Source organism: Strix uralensis, chromosome Z, assembly GCF_047716275.1.
Source record: "Strix uralensis isolate ZFMK-TIS-50842 chromosome Z, bStrUra1, whole genome shotgun sequence".
NCBI lineage: Eukaryota > Metazoa > Chordata > Aves > Strigiformes > Strigidae > Strix > Strix uralensis.
This window is the reverse complement of record NC_134012.1, coordinates 50,803,085-50,819,990: the sequence shown is the minus strand read 5'-3', so window position 1 is coordinate 50,819,990 and position 16,906 is coordinate 50,803,085. Positions and strand designations below refer to the sequence as shown.

The 16,906-nt window shown below is 38.9% G+C and overlaps 1 protein-coding gene across 2 annotated transcripts in view; it reads left to right on the top strand.

Annotated features, from left to right (window-relative positions):
- DTWD2 (DTW motif tRNA-uridine aminocarboxypropyltransferase 2) overlaps positions 1–16,906 on the top strand; it is a 100,122-nt gene that overhangs the window by 23,857 nt on the left and 59,359 nt on the right. For both annotated transcript variants that reach the window (XM_074855802.1, XM_074855803.1), the window contains exons 2-3: positions 10,768–10,858; positions 16,368–16,462. In XM_074855802.1, coding sequence (XP_074711903.1) covers positions 10,768–10,858; positions 16,368–16,462 — 186 coding nt within the window. The remainder of the gene's footprint in view (positions 1–10,767; positions 10,859–16,367; positions 16,463–16,906) is intronic.

Here is a 16,906-nt window from a genome sequence, read left to right as displayed (position 1 = left end):
ACTTACTCTCTGCTGGTATTGCTTGATGCTCCTGTCAGTTAACTGCCTTATTCTGAAGTCTGTTGCTCTAGGCAAAGGCCCAGGATTGTTTCAATTTTCAGGAGATCAGTAGTTTTTAAATTCGTGGAGAAATCTCAATTGAATATGATGAAAAACATAATCAGGGATTTTGGTTGGGAGGGTTTGTCACAAACTGTTCATAAACAAGAAATTCTTTGTAAAGAGGATGTTTCAAACAACTTGAGTGGGATGCCCAGTGGGGGAGAAGCTGAGCGAGCTCTGCAGAGGTGGGGTGGTGGGCCGTTTCTCTCCATCTCCCTCCTATTGTTGCCCAGAGACAGAACTTGCCTAACTGTGCAGTACAAGCCAGAGAAAATGAGAACCTTCTGGAACAACCTATAGTGTATGTGTAAGAAAGGCTACATAAAGGCAACACCCCACGCGTGTCTTTGTCGACCCATCACCTACGGACCAAGCTGGCTACTCTGTGACAAGGATCCAAGGGTGGTGATGTCCCGTTTTCCTATCCCCTTCTTCTCTCTCCTCTTTCTGCTCTCTCTCTCTTACATATATTCATGTGTATAAGTTTTGTAGGAATTGAACTGCGATCGGTTGGTCATTGACGGGTCTCATTGCCAAAGTGCCATTATTCATTCTCCGTATGGTTATCAGTTGATTGTTGCCAGATTGTCTCCATTTATTCACTAAAGTGATCAGTCAATACAGTCAGCAGCACAATTGTTCCTCTGAGTCATTGTGGTGACTCGGCCCGCCCTGCCGCTCTGCCGAGCAGAGACTGGCTCTTCCACCTGCACGCAGGCTCTCGGGGAATTCAAAAGATTCACCCCCCCTCATAACCCACCGTGTGGGATGAGACAAGGTTGTAGTTCATATTACTGAGAGTGGAAAATGGAAAGAAGGGCAAGGGAATTATCTTCTCACCATAGCACTTAGGACCAGCAGAACTGCTGAGAGCGGGTGCCAGGGGAATCTGAATGCTAGGAAACAGTGCTGTGATTCTTAGCTGCTCACTAGTAGTGCATGTCTTGAGAGGCAGGGAGATGGCTCTGTATCTCTGTCCTCCTTTCAGAACCTCTTCTGTGACATATCATCCCATTGCCTACTCCCATTGCTGCATCCCCTGCTCCAGATAGTTCTAATGGTGGAATACCAGATTGGTTCAAAGGCAGTTTTTGTCCAAAAATGCTGTATTGCTTTTTGAGTGCCTCTGTTGTATATTATGCTTCTTTATATTGTGACAAAGCTTGCTGTGTGTGCTAGGTTTGTGTGTGTGGTGGGGGTTTTTGGTAGTGAGAGAGGGGGCTACAGCAGTGGCCCCTGTGAGAAGCTTCTGAAAGCTCCCCCAGCTTCAAGTCAGACCTGCCTCTAGCCAAGGCTGAGATAATTAGCGACTGTGGCAGTGCCTCTGTGATAGCGTATTTAAGAAGGGGAACCTGGAAGGAGGAGTTGGAGTTGTGAGGAGGAATTGCAAGGGGGACACCTGTGCGAATACCGAGGTCAGTGGAAGAAAGGAGAAGGAAAAGAGGGAGGTGTGCTGGAGCAAAGAATCCCCTGTATCCTGTGGTGAGATGGCAGGGATGCCCCCTTGCCACCCATGGAAGTCCATGGTGAAGCAGGTGCCCACCTGCAGCCCATGGAGGACCCAACACCGGAGCAGGTGACTGTGTCTGAAGAAGGCTGGAACTGTATGGGAAGAAGCTCCCGCTGTTGTAGTTCAGTGCTGGGAGGATTGCAACATGTGGGGGTGACCCATGCTGGAGCAGCTCAGGAAATGCTACAGCCTGTGGGAAGGACTCACATTGGAGAAAATTCATGGAAGGACTGTCTCCTGTGAGAGGGACCCCATGTTGGAGCAGGAGAAGAATGCGAGGAGTCCTCCCTCTGAGGAGGAAGAAGCTGCAGGACTGACTGCACACCTCCCATTCCCTGCCCCCTGCGCCACTGTGGGAGGTAGAGAAATTGGGAGTAAAGTTGAGTCCAGGAAGAAGGGAGGGGTGGGGGAAAGGTGTTTTTAAGATGTGGTAATGCTTCTTCTCACTGTCCTACTCTTGTCTGTTAAGTGTTGTTAGTGTTTGAATTAAATTGATGTTCTTCCCCTAACGAGCCTGTCTTCTGCCCATGACCATAATGGGTGGGCCACCTCTCCCTGTCCTTATCTTGATTCCTGAGCCTTTTGCTTCATTTCCTCCTTCCCAGTGCTGGGGGGGAGCGGGGAGTGAGCAGCTGCATAGTGCTCAGTTGACCTCTGGGCTCAAACTATGACACTGTATTGGTAGTGTCTTGTGGGAAGAAGAACAGATGCTATTGAAGGGAAGTTGCTACAAGTATGCTTGAAATTGCTAATGTACAGGGACCTGTAAGGTAGGACATTTAGTTTTAACATTAACCATCACTTGTGTTTTACTAGCTTTTATTTTTCCCATATTTTACTGCAATGTATGTAATTTCATTTATACTTTCTTCTAACTACCCTCTGTAGTCATGACCCACTTGTAAGATGTTTTGAAACCTTTAACTCCTTGCCCAGTAAAGGTAAGACAGACCTTGGACAGTCTGAAAAAGTCCCTGAGTACATCCCTAATAGCAGGAACCTAAAAAACAAGTGTCTAAGAAGACACCAGTGTCAAGATAAGTGACTGGAAGCTGGTCTAAACTAACCTTGGAACAAACAGGAGCTGAAGGTCGGATGAAGTAACTGTGACCATATATGGACACAAGAAACCTAAAGTTCACCAACGGACAGTGTGAGAAAGGCTGTGTGGACCTCTAAGGAGGGGAGGAGACCCTCACTCTATTTTTACTACGCATGCTCAGACTATGTAAATGGATTCTGAGAACCCATTAGCATAAGACTGCCTCTTCTAAGAAATCTGATGCATATGTATGGTTTTTGTGTATATTAGTCAGAGAGTTTTGTTAGTAAGTGCGGCACTTGTGGTGGAGCGATCCCCAGTGCTGCCCAGCGCTGCGAATAAAGAATCCCTGCTGAACAGTTATACTCAATTCTGACTGTTGAGTGAACCTCTTTGTTTCATTATGTTGTGTCAACTGTACAAGTATCAGAAAAATCGTCTGGAAACTAACTTGTCAAATACAGTGATAACCTGTACTTAATTGTTTATTTTCATGGTCATGTTGGTTTGGAGATTGATGGTACTGCCTTGAATCTCTTCTGGTACAAAATGCTAAACTTAGTCTGGTATACTTTAATGAATTGTAAATGTTGTGCTGCAGTGGCTTTCCTGGAACTAGATGGAAAATTTTGAAACTTGTAACAGAAAACAGGTTCAAATTGCTCTAGTCTGATAATGCCCGAAATGTGTGTTTCTGGGAGGTTGCTTCTCTGTTTTTGCCTGTCACTCTGGAGCAATAAAGGATGAAGCTGATATTTGTAGACATTATATGGAGTCATGACATTCAAACTCAGTGCCTCTAGCTCCTTAAGCACAGTTCACATTCCCTATGCATCAGAAAATGACCTTCCACAAAATGTAAAGACACCAAATGACTTCATAGCTCTCTCACGGTATAGTGGTAGAGCTTTTGTATGAATTGGAACAGGTATTCCAAATTTTTGACCAGCTGAGTTAAGTTATTCCTGTCACATTGCCTGAATTGTGTTCAAAAGGGTACAAAAGCCTTTGTGCAGGATACCTGTAAAAATTTATTTACACCTAAAGGCACCTAATTTTTGTTTGCAAAGTAATTGATGCATGTTGGCGGGTAACATGGAAATAATTTTTTTCCTGTGGTGTGTGATCTTTTCTTCAGATAGAATATCTTTTCTGTGCATGTTTTTACAGAGGAGGTTAGCAGAATAGTTAGTCTTATGCTTCTAGAGATGATGAAGAGGTTGAGGAGCTGGGGATCAGAAGGAGTATTTGTCCAGGAATGCAGATTGACTTATCAGTAGATACCATAATCAGTTTTGAAAGTTGTGTCTTGTTAATTAATATACATATATAATTAATAACCTTTTAAGTTATCCATTTGAAATTCAAATTCATTTTCACTATGAATTGTACTACATGCTTTTCCATTTAAAATATCATTCACTGGCTGTACTATTTAAAAAAACCACAGCAAAACCTTACAACTGTTTTATTTTTAAATTCACATGGGAAGGAAAACCTCAGCGATATGCCCTTTCCCTCCCCCCCCCTTTCCCCCCCCCCTTTTTTTTTCCCTTCCCCCCATTTTTTTCCCTTCGCCCCCTTTCCCCCCCCCCCTTTTTTTCCCTTCCCCCTCCCCCCTTTTCCCTTACCCCCCACCTCCTGTTCCCTTCCCCCACTCCCTTTTTTTTTCCTTTTCTCTTGCCAGGAAGCTGGTGCTATACAGATTACCAAGTGGAAAAGTGCTTTCTGGATCGTTCTCAATACTCTCTCCACCTGTGTTTCTGATACTGTGTTTTTAATTTATGTGGCTGTTGACTCTTAATGAAGGATTTAATTTTAAATTTTTATGCCTCATGACCAGTGAGTCCAAATTCTTTTGAAAGAGACTGAAAGAAAGGATGCAAGCTGGAACATGATGGAGTCAGAGCAAACTTCTATGCCTGATTTTTCTCAGGAAACACCATTAAACTAAATCTTGGAAATTTTGCTTGCATAAAGAATGTTCAAAGTAAGCCTAGAAGAAACCTAAAGAGTGCTGATGGCTCCTTGAGTTTCTCTGCATTTCACGACAGCTGTTACACTTCTCAAAAAGATGGCTTTCTAAAACTTACTTTAAAGAGAAATTAAAGAGCTGGTAGGCAGATAATGAGAAAACTGAGGCTCTATCACATTTTACTTCTGATAAGTCTTTATTTCTTGATCTTGTCTGTGGGAGTCAGTCTTTGGTAAGCCAATTAAATTTGAATTGTTGTGAAGATAGCAGTAGATATCTTAGAAGTATAGTAATGCAAGCAGGAGAGTTAAAAAAACAGAATATGACTATGAATTTCATAATTACATCTGAAGAATGGCAGAGATGATATTTTGTTATTTCTGTGCTCCAGGGTAACTGAGCATGAGACTGAAGGACTACTAGCATTGCAATGGTGAGAAATACTTACATGGTAATGTTACACAGCCATCTTGTTGTGCCTTAAAATCACTCAACCACATTACCTGCAAACTACCTGCTACTGAGAAAATAAGGGCAACTCATAATAATTGAAGCAGTGGTAAAGATTGAATTGGCTCATGCTGCTCAATCTTAAAAGAAGAGGGAGGACTCCCAAGTAATTCTTTCATTTATTATTTCAGTATTACAGTTCAGTTTCCATCTTAGTAGTTTAAAAGCATGTATGAGCTTCAGTTAAAAAAGCAGAATTTATATATTTGGGACATCAGCTACAGAGTTTCTACTTTAAATCTCATTTCTATTTATTAGGATCAGAGGATGGGCAAGTTTTCAGCAATCTCAAGTCTACTGTGTAGACTTAGCTTGAGTGAGCTTGAGGCTTGTCTTTAATGTACAGTTCAGCTGGTTACCAGGCTCTTCTTGCACCATCTGTGCTTAATATGAGCAGAGCTACAGCAAATACCAAACCCTACTCATGACTGCACTGGCCCTGGGTTTGTCAGATGGGCCTTGGCTGTGTAGAGGATGAGGTAATCCATTATTTCACTTCTGTTCAGTACAAGAGAGAGAGGTTTTCATTTAATAGTGGTGGCTTCTTATTTTGCATGAAAGATGTGGCAATTGCATCAGGTCGCACATGCTGTGTAGCCATAGGGTGTGGGAAAGCGGAAACATAATATACTAAGCAAATTATTTTTAAGATGAAAGTAGGTCCTGGCAATTTCAAAGACTGCCCCAAAGGAGCTGTAAGATTTTGTCCAAAGAAATGCAGAAGTACATACAGACAAATTTTAGAGCTAAAATACAAAAAGTAAAAAATTACAGCTAGGTAATCTCAAGCCACTGCAATTGGCATTGTATACATTAATTGACTGAGAATAGAAGAATGGCCATACCAGAGCATATTAAAGGTCCATTTTCACAGCATACTGTCACCAGCCATGAACAGATGTAGTAATGAGTGTAATATGTATATGTATATCTAAAGAAGAAAAGGTAAGCATTTGCTTCTCTCCTTTCTCCAACTGCTTTTAACTCAGGGGACTTTCTGAGTTGGCTGTGGCTTTGTACCTTCAGTGGTGCTGCTTCCATATCTGATGGATTTTTATTTCACAATTCTTTCCAGTTTCCCTTCAGCCCATGTAAAGTTCTTGTATCCACAGCATTGATTAGCAAGGAGATATGTGGCCCTTGGCATGAGGAATTACTCCTCATGTTTGTTTTTGACCTGGCTTCTCCAGCGTTCTTTTGCAGTTGGAGTGCAAACCAGAGGTTTATGTAGTGGAGTAATAATGTTCCATATTTAATTCTTTCATCCTTTCCTAGTAACTCTTAACATCTGATCTGCATTTTTGAGAACTGCTGGACATTAAACTGCCTTTTTCACAGAACAGTTTATCATAAGTTCTTACTCCTGAATGTCATGCTATGTTAACCTCAGACCCTGGGGTTTTTCTGTATGTTGGGTTAGGATTGTTTCTTCATAAGTGCATCATTTTATGTTTTATCTATGTTTAACTTAATCCACTCATATTTTTAAGGGTGTTCTATAGCTCTAGTGGTTAAGGTAGAGGATGCAAAATGTAATCCAAAACCCATTTTTAATTTGTGTTTGTCCTCTAACATAAAAATAGCAAAAATAGCATTTGTTCTCAAATTTTGTAAAATGTATGGACTTGTCCCTGTAAACTTCCAACACAGCTTTGTAAAACACCCAAATGTTGTTTTAATGCATGTGTGTAATGGAGTTGTGTTAGTATAAAACATGTATTAAAACATTACTATAAAACATATGGTAACTGGCTTTTCTCCAAACTTCTCAGGTGGGTTTTGACCTTGAACCCTTGGTGTTTTGAGAAATTGAATTTACTGGAAGCTGCCGTTTCTGTTTGGGCAGGCTTGTTTCTTTGAAAATAGAGTCTGGGGCCTGACCTTGGCAGTATGTGTTGGAACATGAAAATGTTGCCACATGTGTTAGCAGTTTAAAAACATCAGCTTCCTCTTTATTTTAATATTGTTTCTAGAGCATTTCTTTGTCACTCTTAACCTCTGTATCTCTCCCTAGAAACATCTACAAATGCTGAGCATAACACTGTAACATTGTTATTCTTTGCTTACTCTGGGTTTAAATCCTGGATTTGCCTACCTTTAGTCTGAATGTGGGTATGAGAGTACACTCATTTGCATTCCCAGAGCGGTGCCTGTTTTCAGGAGCCCTTCGGACATTTTGTAACAAGGTAAAAGTCCTGAAGCAAGTGAGGGCATTTATACCTGTAGGAAAATCATAGAGATTTAAAAAAAGTTTCAGTATTAGCTCACTATTTTCCAGGCTGCTGCATATTCACTTCTAGAGTATCTCTGCCCAGAAACTAGTAATCACACTAAACCTGACACCACGGTATAGCACAGTCCACTGTCAAGATTCAGTTCTGCTGGGGAAAATAGACAAAACGTTATTCTGAATCTGAACATCATTGATTTAGATGTGGATAAAGGAAAGAAAGCTATGAGAAGTCTGTGCATATATATGCATGGGTGTCTTTGCATATGGAGCATTTTTGCAAGACATAGAATGATTTTTTTTTTTCTGTCCCACCAAATGTGACAAGTTACTTTGTCATAAGTTTTTAAACTAGAAATGCTGTATTGAAAAACCAGTAAGAACCCACTGGATAGCTTTGAGCTGTAGTGAAACTGCATACAGGTGAATAGGACTAAAAATTATCCTTGTCAAATCTTAATCCCCACCCACAAACTTTTTGCTTAGTATTCTGAATACTACTGTTCCTGCCTGGAGCAGATTGCTACTTTCATTTCCAGAAATGGGAGCAAACTGATGTTCATCATTAAATAAGTTCTCTGCTGCTGCTTCTACTCTTCTGTAACAACACCATATGTAGGGCAAGACTGTAGCAGCATCCTTAAACAAAAGAAAAAGACAAAAAGCCTTTTCTGCGTAGATGGCCTTTCTCAGAGCAAAGGTGGCTTTTGTGGTGGTGGAACAGGACTTCTCTTGTTCTCAAGTGCTTCCTATCTGATATAGGCTGGTAATGTCAGTTTCATGTAGGAATAACTTTGTTTTGTAGGGTTTTTTTTTGTTTTTTTTTTTTTTTTTTGTCTTGGCACAATAACTTAGGTATCAAAGTATTAAGTACAGAAGTAAGTCTTGTGCCCCCAGGATGGGGTTATAAAAGTACGTATTCAACATAATTAAGTACCTAATTGGGTGTTTAAAGTTAAGTAATGTATATACATATGAAATTAATTAAATTATATTGGAAGGTATTTTTTCATGATTTGTGCTCTGCTCCCTGCAAATCAAACTATAGGTAGTGTTTATTCTGTAACTATTTGAAAATGCTTGCTTTCTGGGTAATTTCCTTTTTTGGTTTGGGTTTGGTGGTTTTTTGGTGAGGTTAACAAAGCTTAAAAAACTACACATGAAAAAATCCAAGCCAATGTGTAAAATACAAAAAGCAGATGCAAAAGGGAGACTTGAAAATAAGTAAGTTATATCTAGCCAACTTTGTTATAGTTAAATACGCTGAGGTCAGAAATCACCGGAAACTGTTTCCATCTGCCTATAAAAGCTAGTGAACAATGCAACTCTTTGGATTGAGGTCACCAGCTAACTGTTTTGGAACAGCTTTATGTGGTAGCTTTTCATGCCTTAATCTCTTCTCAATAGAAAATACCATAATGAGGAGAACTTTAAGAAATTCTCTTGTTAATGAAAACAGCCATTTAATAACAGAGAGAAAGAGGCATCACACTTATTACAAAATTCAGTTTCCACTAAATCTGATAATCAAAAAGAGGATGAACTTCTACTTAACTATTAGGGCAGAGGCAAGAGCCAGCCTCCAGGGGTATTTGCTGCTTCCAGGTTGTTAGTAAAACTGTTTTCAGAAATGTCTTTTTCAATTGGTTACACGTGAGAAAATTTTGGGAAAAAGGCAGTGGTACAGTGCTGGAGAACTTCTGAAATTATACCCACCAGACCTGGAAGCGAGATTGGTTTCAGTTCATTCATGGTGAAGGTCCCTGGAATAGCTCACTGAATAGTGAAATTAATGAGTACTTAATTTAGGCTCAAAGCCTGTCCATTAATACAACAGAACATGCCAAATGTGTGCAGGATTAGCAACAGGAAAATGCCAATGCTAGAAGTGCAAAGGAAAGACAGACAGCAGACCCCTGGAACAGTATACCAGAAAAGCATATGAGAATACTTTCCATTTTGTTGTTAGGCTGATTTCTTGGCCCTGGGCCTTTTAGTCTAATTATTTAAAAATACTTTTCTCAGTACTTTTTTTTTGATCCCTTGCATCAACACTTCCCCCACTGCTTTGGATTTAAACTGTTGCTGAGTGACCTTTAACTGCACACCCTATGGAGAAGTGAATAGTCTCTGTGTCTCAGTAGTTGGGGCTAGAAGTATGGAAATTAAATTAACACAACCTGTCAACTGTTAAAGAGGAGTTTATCTATTGTTACTGCCTTTTTATAATGCCGCGACTTACTGGTAAGTAATAATGTTTGACTAGGGAACAGTTGTAATGTTTACTGTTAAATTACTTAGTACACTTGACTGGGTGCATGCTCTTGTGGACAAACAAGTGCAGTGTCTGTCAGGCTCACCACAAACTTGATCTGGACCTGTCTTCAGAATTCACTTCTGTAAATTGCATTTATTGCAGTGATTCCTTACTGTCTCTCATGTGTGACCAAGATATAAACTGTACCAGTAAAGATTACAAGGAGGATGCAGATGAAGTTGTGCTCCAGGTCCCTCACATTCAGTTGAAAATCCTGACTTTATGTTTCTTAAGCTCAGAGAGCTTTGTTTGCATGGACGGTATGATTTTAAGTGGTCATACTAGTAACAGTTTCACTGTTAAGGAAATCCTTAATTTTTCTGAGTTATTGAATAACATATGCAAGTATCTATAGTGACTTCTGTGCATGCTCATGAGTGTGTGTATATGTGTTCTTGGTGTAACAACTTCAGTTACTCTATGAATAACTTCAAACTTAATTCTTTCATTTCATTTGATAAAGTTCTTCTGCTAGTCATTTTAGCAGCTACATGCAGTACACCAAAGAATTTTAAATAATTTTTATTTTCTTTTTTCAGACTTAAATTAGAAGCTCCTTACAAGGATATTTTTCATACTACATGCCTACTACATATTTCAGCATAGATGGAATTATAAAAAATGAACCCATTCATAAATACAGTATGTCTGGGTTTTCATGTGTGTACGCATCTAAAATTTTCTGTTGTAATTAGTCTAGTATTTTTATTATCAATGATAAATATTATATATTCTATTATAATATTTTTATCAAATTGTTGAAATGCTAACTTGGTATGAAAAACAGTAACAGACTTCTCTGATTGGGGTATGGAACTAGTAATTGGGGTATGGATACTTGTAAGTTGCTTCTCTTGGAGGTTATGAAAGGATTTTCAGAGTGCTTGCTTCTTTATTTTTAAAAACAGAAGGAGTTTCAAACAGAAAATTACATCAGGTTTAATACACTGTGTCATATGGGAAAGTTCTTAGTGTGCCTCTTGGGATGTGGAATGTGTTTTTGCAATGTATTTATGCTATCTTTCATAAATTGCTGGTTACTTACAAAAGTAATGTTCTCTCACTCTGTTCTGTCATGTAGCCGTCCTCAGAAGGTGTGTTTATGTCCGTTCCTGCCAATACATCCACTAAAGGTCTCCACCTGCTTGTATATAATTCAGCATCCAGCAGAGGTGAGTAAGGCTGTGGTAGTTCTTGAAGTTTGGCTAGAATCTTAATGCAGCAAATGGTAGGCAACAGGAAACAGGTATGTTATTAACGTCATGTAATGATTTTTTCCTTTTAAACTTGATGATTGAAATGCCAGTTCATCTGAGTTACTGTACCTTTTATTCAGTTCTTCTGAATTATTGTATCTTCTGAAATCACACCTTATTTCTGCAACTTCCATGCATGCAAGACATCTTTTCTTATCTGCATAGTCCTGCTAGAATCTGAAGTCTACTTCCTTGGTACAAATTGGAAGAATTAATCTTGACATGGTGTCTCACAGAGTTTTTCTGACTTGATTCAGGGAGGAATGTGTTGTGATTATAGCAGTGGTCTTTTATTGATGTTAGTGTCTGTTAAAAATATGAATTAAGTAATTCATCTTAGGGATGACCTTAGCTGTTTAGCCACTGAAAAACTATGGCTTCAGAACAGTATGTTTTGGTTTACCTAGTAGGAGAATTTATGTTGGTGTTTTCTTGTCTGTTAACAATGGAGTATGGTGGTAGGTCATAAGAGTTTTAGCAGTTGGACTGCACTTATACAGATCTGGATAGATTGTGGGTCTACAAATTAGACTGCAGTTTAGAAACCTGTACTGTTCTGGTTCAGCTGTTTACTTAGCATTGTACAGTAGCTCAGTCAGCACACAGAGACTCTACTTGAAGAAACTTAAGCAGAATGTAAAAGTGTAAGCTAGAAGAAAGTGTTCTCTCACAGAGAAACAAACCAGAATCCATGATATATTTGGTCCCTAAATGGGAAAGCTGTTATTTTTAAGTGGCTACTTATAATAAGAATACTGTTTTATGTTACTTCTTATTTCAAACGTACTTACGTATATACTTGCTGGAAAAATGAGGTTTAAAAATGTACCAGAGAACTTCGAACTGGCATTTGAATTGTGTTGAATTTCTTACTTATGGTGAAAGGTATTAGAAGAAGTTTGCAGATTCTTTTTAGATTCCATACACTATTCCTGTGTGCTTTTGAAAGGCTATCTACACTTTTTATTGATCAACAATCACAACAGCTGGCTGTTACAATGGGATGAAACTTTTCCATTAGTATATGTTACATAATGATAATTAACACAATAAACTAGTGTTGGAAGACCACTGTATTTGAAGACAATCCATCTGAGAAGAAGAACTTAACTATCTGACTGTAAGAGGGCACTTGGTTTATCAAAGATAAATCCAAACAAATGGTGTGAAGCTAAGAATATCTTACAATGATCTTTGAAAGTATTTGTCTTAGGTGTTCACAGGTGATGCTTTTGACTCCAGAACAGCAGAGGCATACCTGACAAAAGATAGGTTCCCTTTGCTGTAGCTGCTTATACTCAGAATCGGTCTTGAAGGTAGATAAGTCTTCAGGACTGTATCTGATCCTTCAGTCTGCCATTTCATTACAGATACACTCTATAAGAGTCTGTTTCAAAAGTGTCTCATGAAACTAACCAGATAGTGAATGTCTTTGCCCTACTGTACATCGGTGCTGACTTACCCTCCACGTGCTTCATAATTTATTGGCTTTGGAAGTCTGCAGTGCAGTGAAGTAAGCCATCAACTATAGTAAAATGATGCTATTGAGATTTATATTCTGGCGAGATAGTAATGTAGGAAGTCAGGAGCAACATTTCCTCTGCTCTGATTAACGTGACTGTGCCTCCAGATTCTTACTTACTCAGAGGCCATGCTGCCAGATAGACCTGTGCAGGTATCAGGTACTGTGAAAGACAGATTGTAGAGAGAAAGACAGAAAGACTTACTGCAGAGCAGTGGATCCCAGGTGAGGAATCCTACCATCCAGCTTCCATTTTGCATAATTCGTCCATGAATTAATTATTTTTTATTTGTGAAGGAATTCAAAGAGAATTCAGCATTCCATGTCAAGGGGTAAATACTTGTTTTCTGAATAGCGTTAGTGTACATTATTCATAATGGGAGTAATTTAAAGCTAAGTATATAGAAACCCAGTATCTCAAACTCAGCATCAGGACTAGTGGAAAGGTGAAGGAGTTATTTGCCTAGCCTAATTTCTTTTTCTTCTTCTGCATATACATATAAAAAAGTAAGTACAATAATTTTGTAATTTTTCCTTTCTCATGCCTACTGTTATGAACCTTATGTCAAGTCAGTGCCATAGCTAGATGTACAAACTCGTGTATGCATTTTCTGACCTTAGCCTTTTATCATCCTTGGAGTCATCTCCAGCAGAGTGTAGAACATTACGTACTTTTCAAAACCTGAGTGATAGCTGTAACTCAGGACAGAACCTTTAAAGCACAACAGAGGGTCTGTTTAGGTTGTTCTGCTTCCCTGCCTTCTTTCTTTCTATGAGTGTAAGAATTCTCAATGTTAAGCATCTGCAAAGAAAACTGAGGTTGTGTGTATTTAGTGAATTTACATATTGATCTAATTCCAGTAACTAGCTTTGACTTGCTTATTATAATGCTTCTTCTGTATTCTTTATTGAACAGTAAGAATCAAATATAAGGGGAGAATTTTTGGTAACTGTCCTAAAAATTCATAAACAAAAATGAAGGAAATTTATATCTGCTGGCTTTAATAAATGTTTTTGTTAGTTAGAACTGTTCTGTTCAATGAAGATTAATGCTGTGCTAACCAAAAGTACCACTAATTCCCAGAAAAGAAAAAATACAAATGTGAAAGTAAGTTGTACTGGGTCTGGCTGGAATGGAGATAACTTCCCCATAGCAGCCCCTATAGTGCTGTGCTTTGTATTTGTGGCTAGAACAATGTTAATAACACACCAGTGTTTGGGCTGCTGCTGGTGCTCACACAGCATCAGGGTTGTCCCTCCAAACCCCCCTCCAAAGGCCAGTAGTCTGGGGGTAGGCAAGAGATTGGGAAGGGACATAGAACAGCTAACCCAATCTGACCAAAGGGATGTTCCATACCATATGACACAATCAAAGCTGGGGGGCAGTGCAGAGCATTTGTTATTAAGGTGCTTGTCTTCTGGAGCAACTGCTACATGTGCTGAGGCCCTGCTTCCCAGGAAGTGGCTGGGTTTCACCTGCTGATGAGAAGTATAGAATAAAATCTTTTTGTTTTCCTTTGCTTCTGCACATGACCTTTGCTTTTCTTTATTAATGCTTCTGCACATGGCTTTTTCTTTTCTTTATTAAACTGCCTTTACCTTGACCCATGAGTTCATTTTCATCTTATTTTCTTCCCCCTGTCCTGATGAGGAGGGGAATGATAGAGCGGCTTGGTGGGCACCTGGAGGCCAACCAAGGTCAACCCACCACATGAGTCTTCCATTCCTGTTTCTATTTATGTAATTCAGTGGTCAAATAATGAATAAACAAAGAGTTGCAAGGCACTATTAGAACACTGAGAAGAACAAAGGAGAGAGTAACTGCTCACTTTCAAACCAGTAAATAGAAAATAGCAGCTATGACAACAAATAGGTTATATATATAGTCTTGTCAAATACAAATGGTTTTTAATGAAGAAAATTATAAACAAATGAAACCTTTTTAATGTTAGTTTGTCTTAGCTGTTCTTAAGCTTCTGTTCTCAAAACAATTCCTTTCAGCTTTGTATTTTATATTTCATCTTCCTGTAAACATGGATTGGGTTTTAGATTGGAAAATTCCATTTTCCCTGTTGGTAAGAGAATGTATTTATTTGATATGAGAGGTAATTCTGAAGTAATGATATGACATTGGAGAGAACAGTAGAATGACTTTCCCTTGACTGATGATAGCTCTTTTGGTTTTGCTTATCAGAGACAAATTTGATTTTCTTCCAGTTCCTTTATTGCCAATTCTTACATTCTTATGAAGAAGGGAGTCTTGTGATTAGTGAATTGGAATGTTGTTTAATTATGATGAAATAAAGACAATTAATACTGTACCACCACTGATGGCTTATTCCACTTGGCTGAGATAGAAGAAATCAATGGTAGTTTGAAGGAAATTTCTCCCTCCCCTCGCTAGCACTTCACTCCCCAGGTACTTTGATCTTCATTTATTCCTAGGAAGGATAAATGCTGCTGCTGCTGCTGCTACCATGCAGAGTGGTGGTGGATGTAGCAGGACAACTTATTCCTTCAACTCTCTGATGTTTTATTTATAGATGATCAGTAGATATGGCTCAGAAAAAGTAAAATTAATAAAGGTTTTAGGCAACAGTGATAGAAGTCTTTACTGAACTAATTTAACAGCAGTTTGGTAGCAAGACAATGTGAGAGCCACAGCCAGCTGCACATTGATACTTGTGGAAGGTAACAGCCACCCAGAGAGAACTGAGAGAGCTAATCAAGGCCTTACATGTTCACAAATACTGAATTGTTGATACATGGCTCATAAATCAAAAGATGGACCAAAACCCCCCTGGATTTCATTAATTAATCCTGTGGTTTAAGGACTGCTCTTCAGATTTTCATTGTCTGAATCATGTGACATTCAGTTTGAGAGCATTACAAGAACTAGTTTCTTGCTGGGTTTAGGGCTTTCGTAATCCTCACCTGACCTCTAGTGTCTTGCGTCCTGCTATATAACCTTCCTTTGTTCCTCTTGCGAAAAATAAATAAACTGAAACTTTTATTCAGTTTTTGGTGTTGGCTTGCTGTCTTCATTCAACGTAAGATAAACCTATGCTCCCTCTTCGCTGATGGGAAAACATAAATTGACGTGCTAACTATTCAAGCTCAGTTTGCAATACTTCTGGTCTAGACAAAAACTAGTGTGCTACCAACTGTGTTAAAAAAAGACAGAAACAAGTTGCTTTGTTTGAGAAGTAGGTGGTTTGCTTCAATGAGCAGTACTTCCCTCTTCCTCTGTTTTCTGAAGCCCTGCTCCAACACAGTTCTCTTTAATGCTCTTTGAGATCTGAAGAGCCTGTGCTCCCCACTGAGGCATGGCAGCCACCTTCCTCATATGTGGCACAAAGATGTAGGCAGGTGCTTGGTCAACACAGCCTAAATGGCACAAGAAGGAGTACTCATGGCAGTGTTGGTGCTGTTGTCCTGGTTACTGTGAAGTGACAGCAGCATGGAGATGTTTGTATTTCACACTGTCTATTCTGATGCACCAAGTGCTTTTATTTTTAGCACTTGTTTGTAGAAATAAAGCCTTCCCCTCATTTTTCAATGTAGAGACTTTAGCTCATCAGCCTATTACACCAATGCTAATGCTGGTTTTTGCCTACTGTTTATTATTCTGTGAAGTTCTGTTGTTTTGATTCTGATAGCCTAGTTCAGATTTATGCTGATGATCATAGGTTAGTTAAGACTAAATTTAATACTGTCAATCAAAACAGTATGATTTGAATGCATCAAAATTGGGTAATTTTTCTTGTAGATCTTTTTTTTCCTGTTATCTGGTAAGATTTTTTCTGTGCCTTTAGTCAATGCAACTTGAAAGTAAATGGAAACATTAACAGTTCATAGAAGCCCTCCTTGATTTTATTCAAAAGTAACTTTTCTTTTTTACAGGAAAGTCGAGTGTTAAGGACAGTACCTTTGCTAGCAGCTTGTCTTCCTTCAGACAAGTGTAAAATTTTGGTTGGTCGACGTTTTAGTGAAGACAGGTGAGTGGCATTACCTATGCATTTTCTAGTCCTCTGTAAATTATGGAATTTTTTTTCACTGTCTTTATTAATAGCCAACAGTGTTCTCGATTTTTATTTAAAGTGTACACATGCACTTTTGATACAAGCTTCTGGTTTCCAGCAAAGATAAATTATGTATAACAGGTAAAGACACTTGGTATGTCTTCCTCTAACTTTTACTGTCTCAGTTTTGTGCTCTTGGAAAGTTCAGGTGGTTACTCGGCAACTCTTAGCTTTTTGCAGTTCTGTTCTTATCTGGTACTAGGTTTGTCTTGCTGTTCTCTATGGTTCTTTTCATATTTGCTTTCTCTGCCAAATGATTTGGTGTTACTGAAATGTAAGTAGTCATTTTTACTGAAGTGTGAGAGATTGTACTTGAGAAGGGAGTCCAGTGGTGAAAAACTCTCAGAGAATGTATTTTTT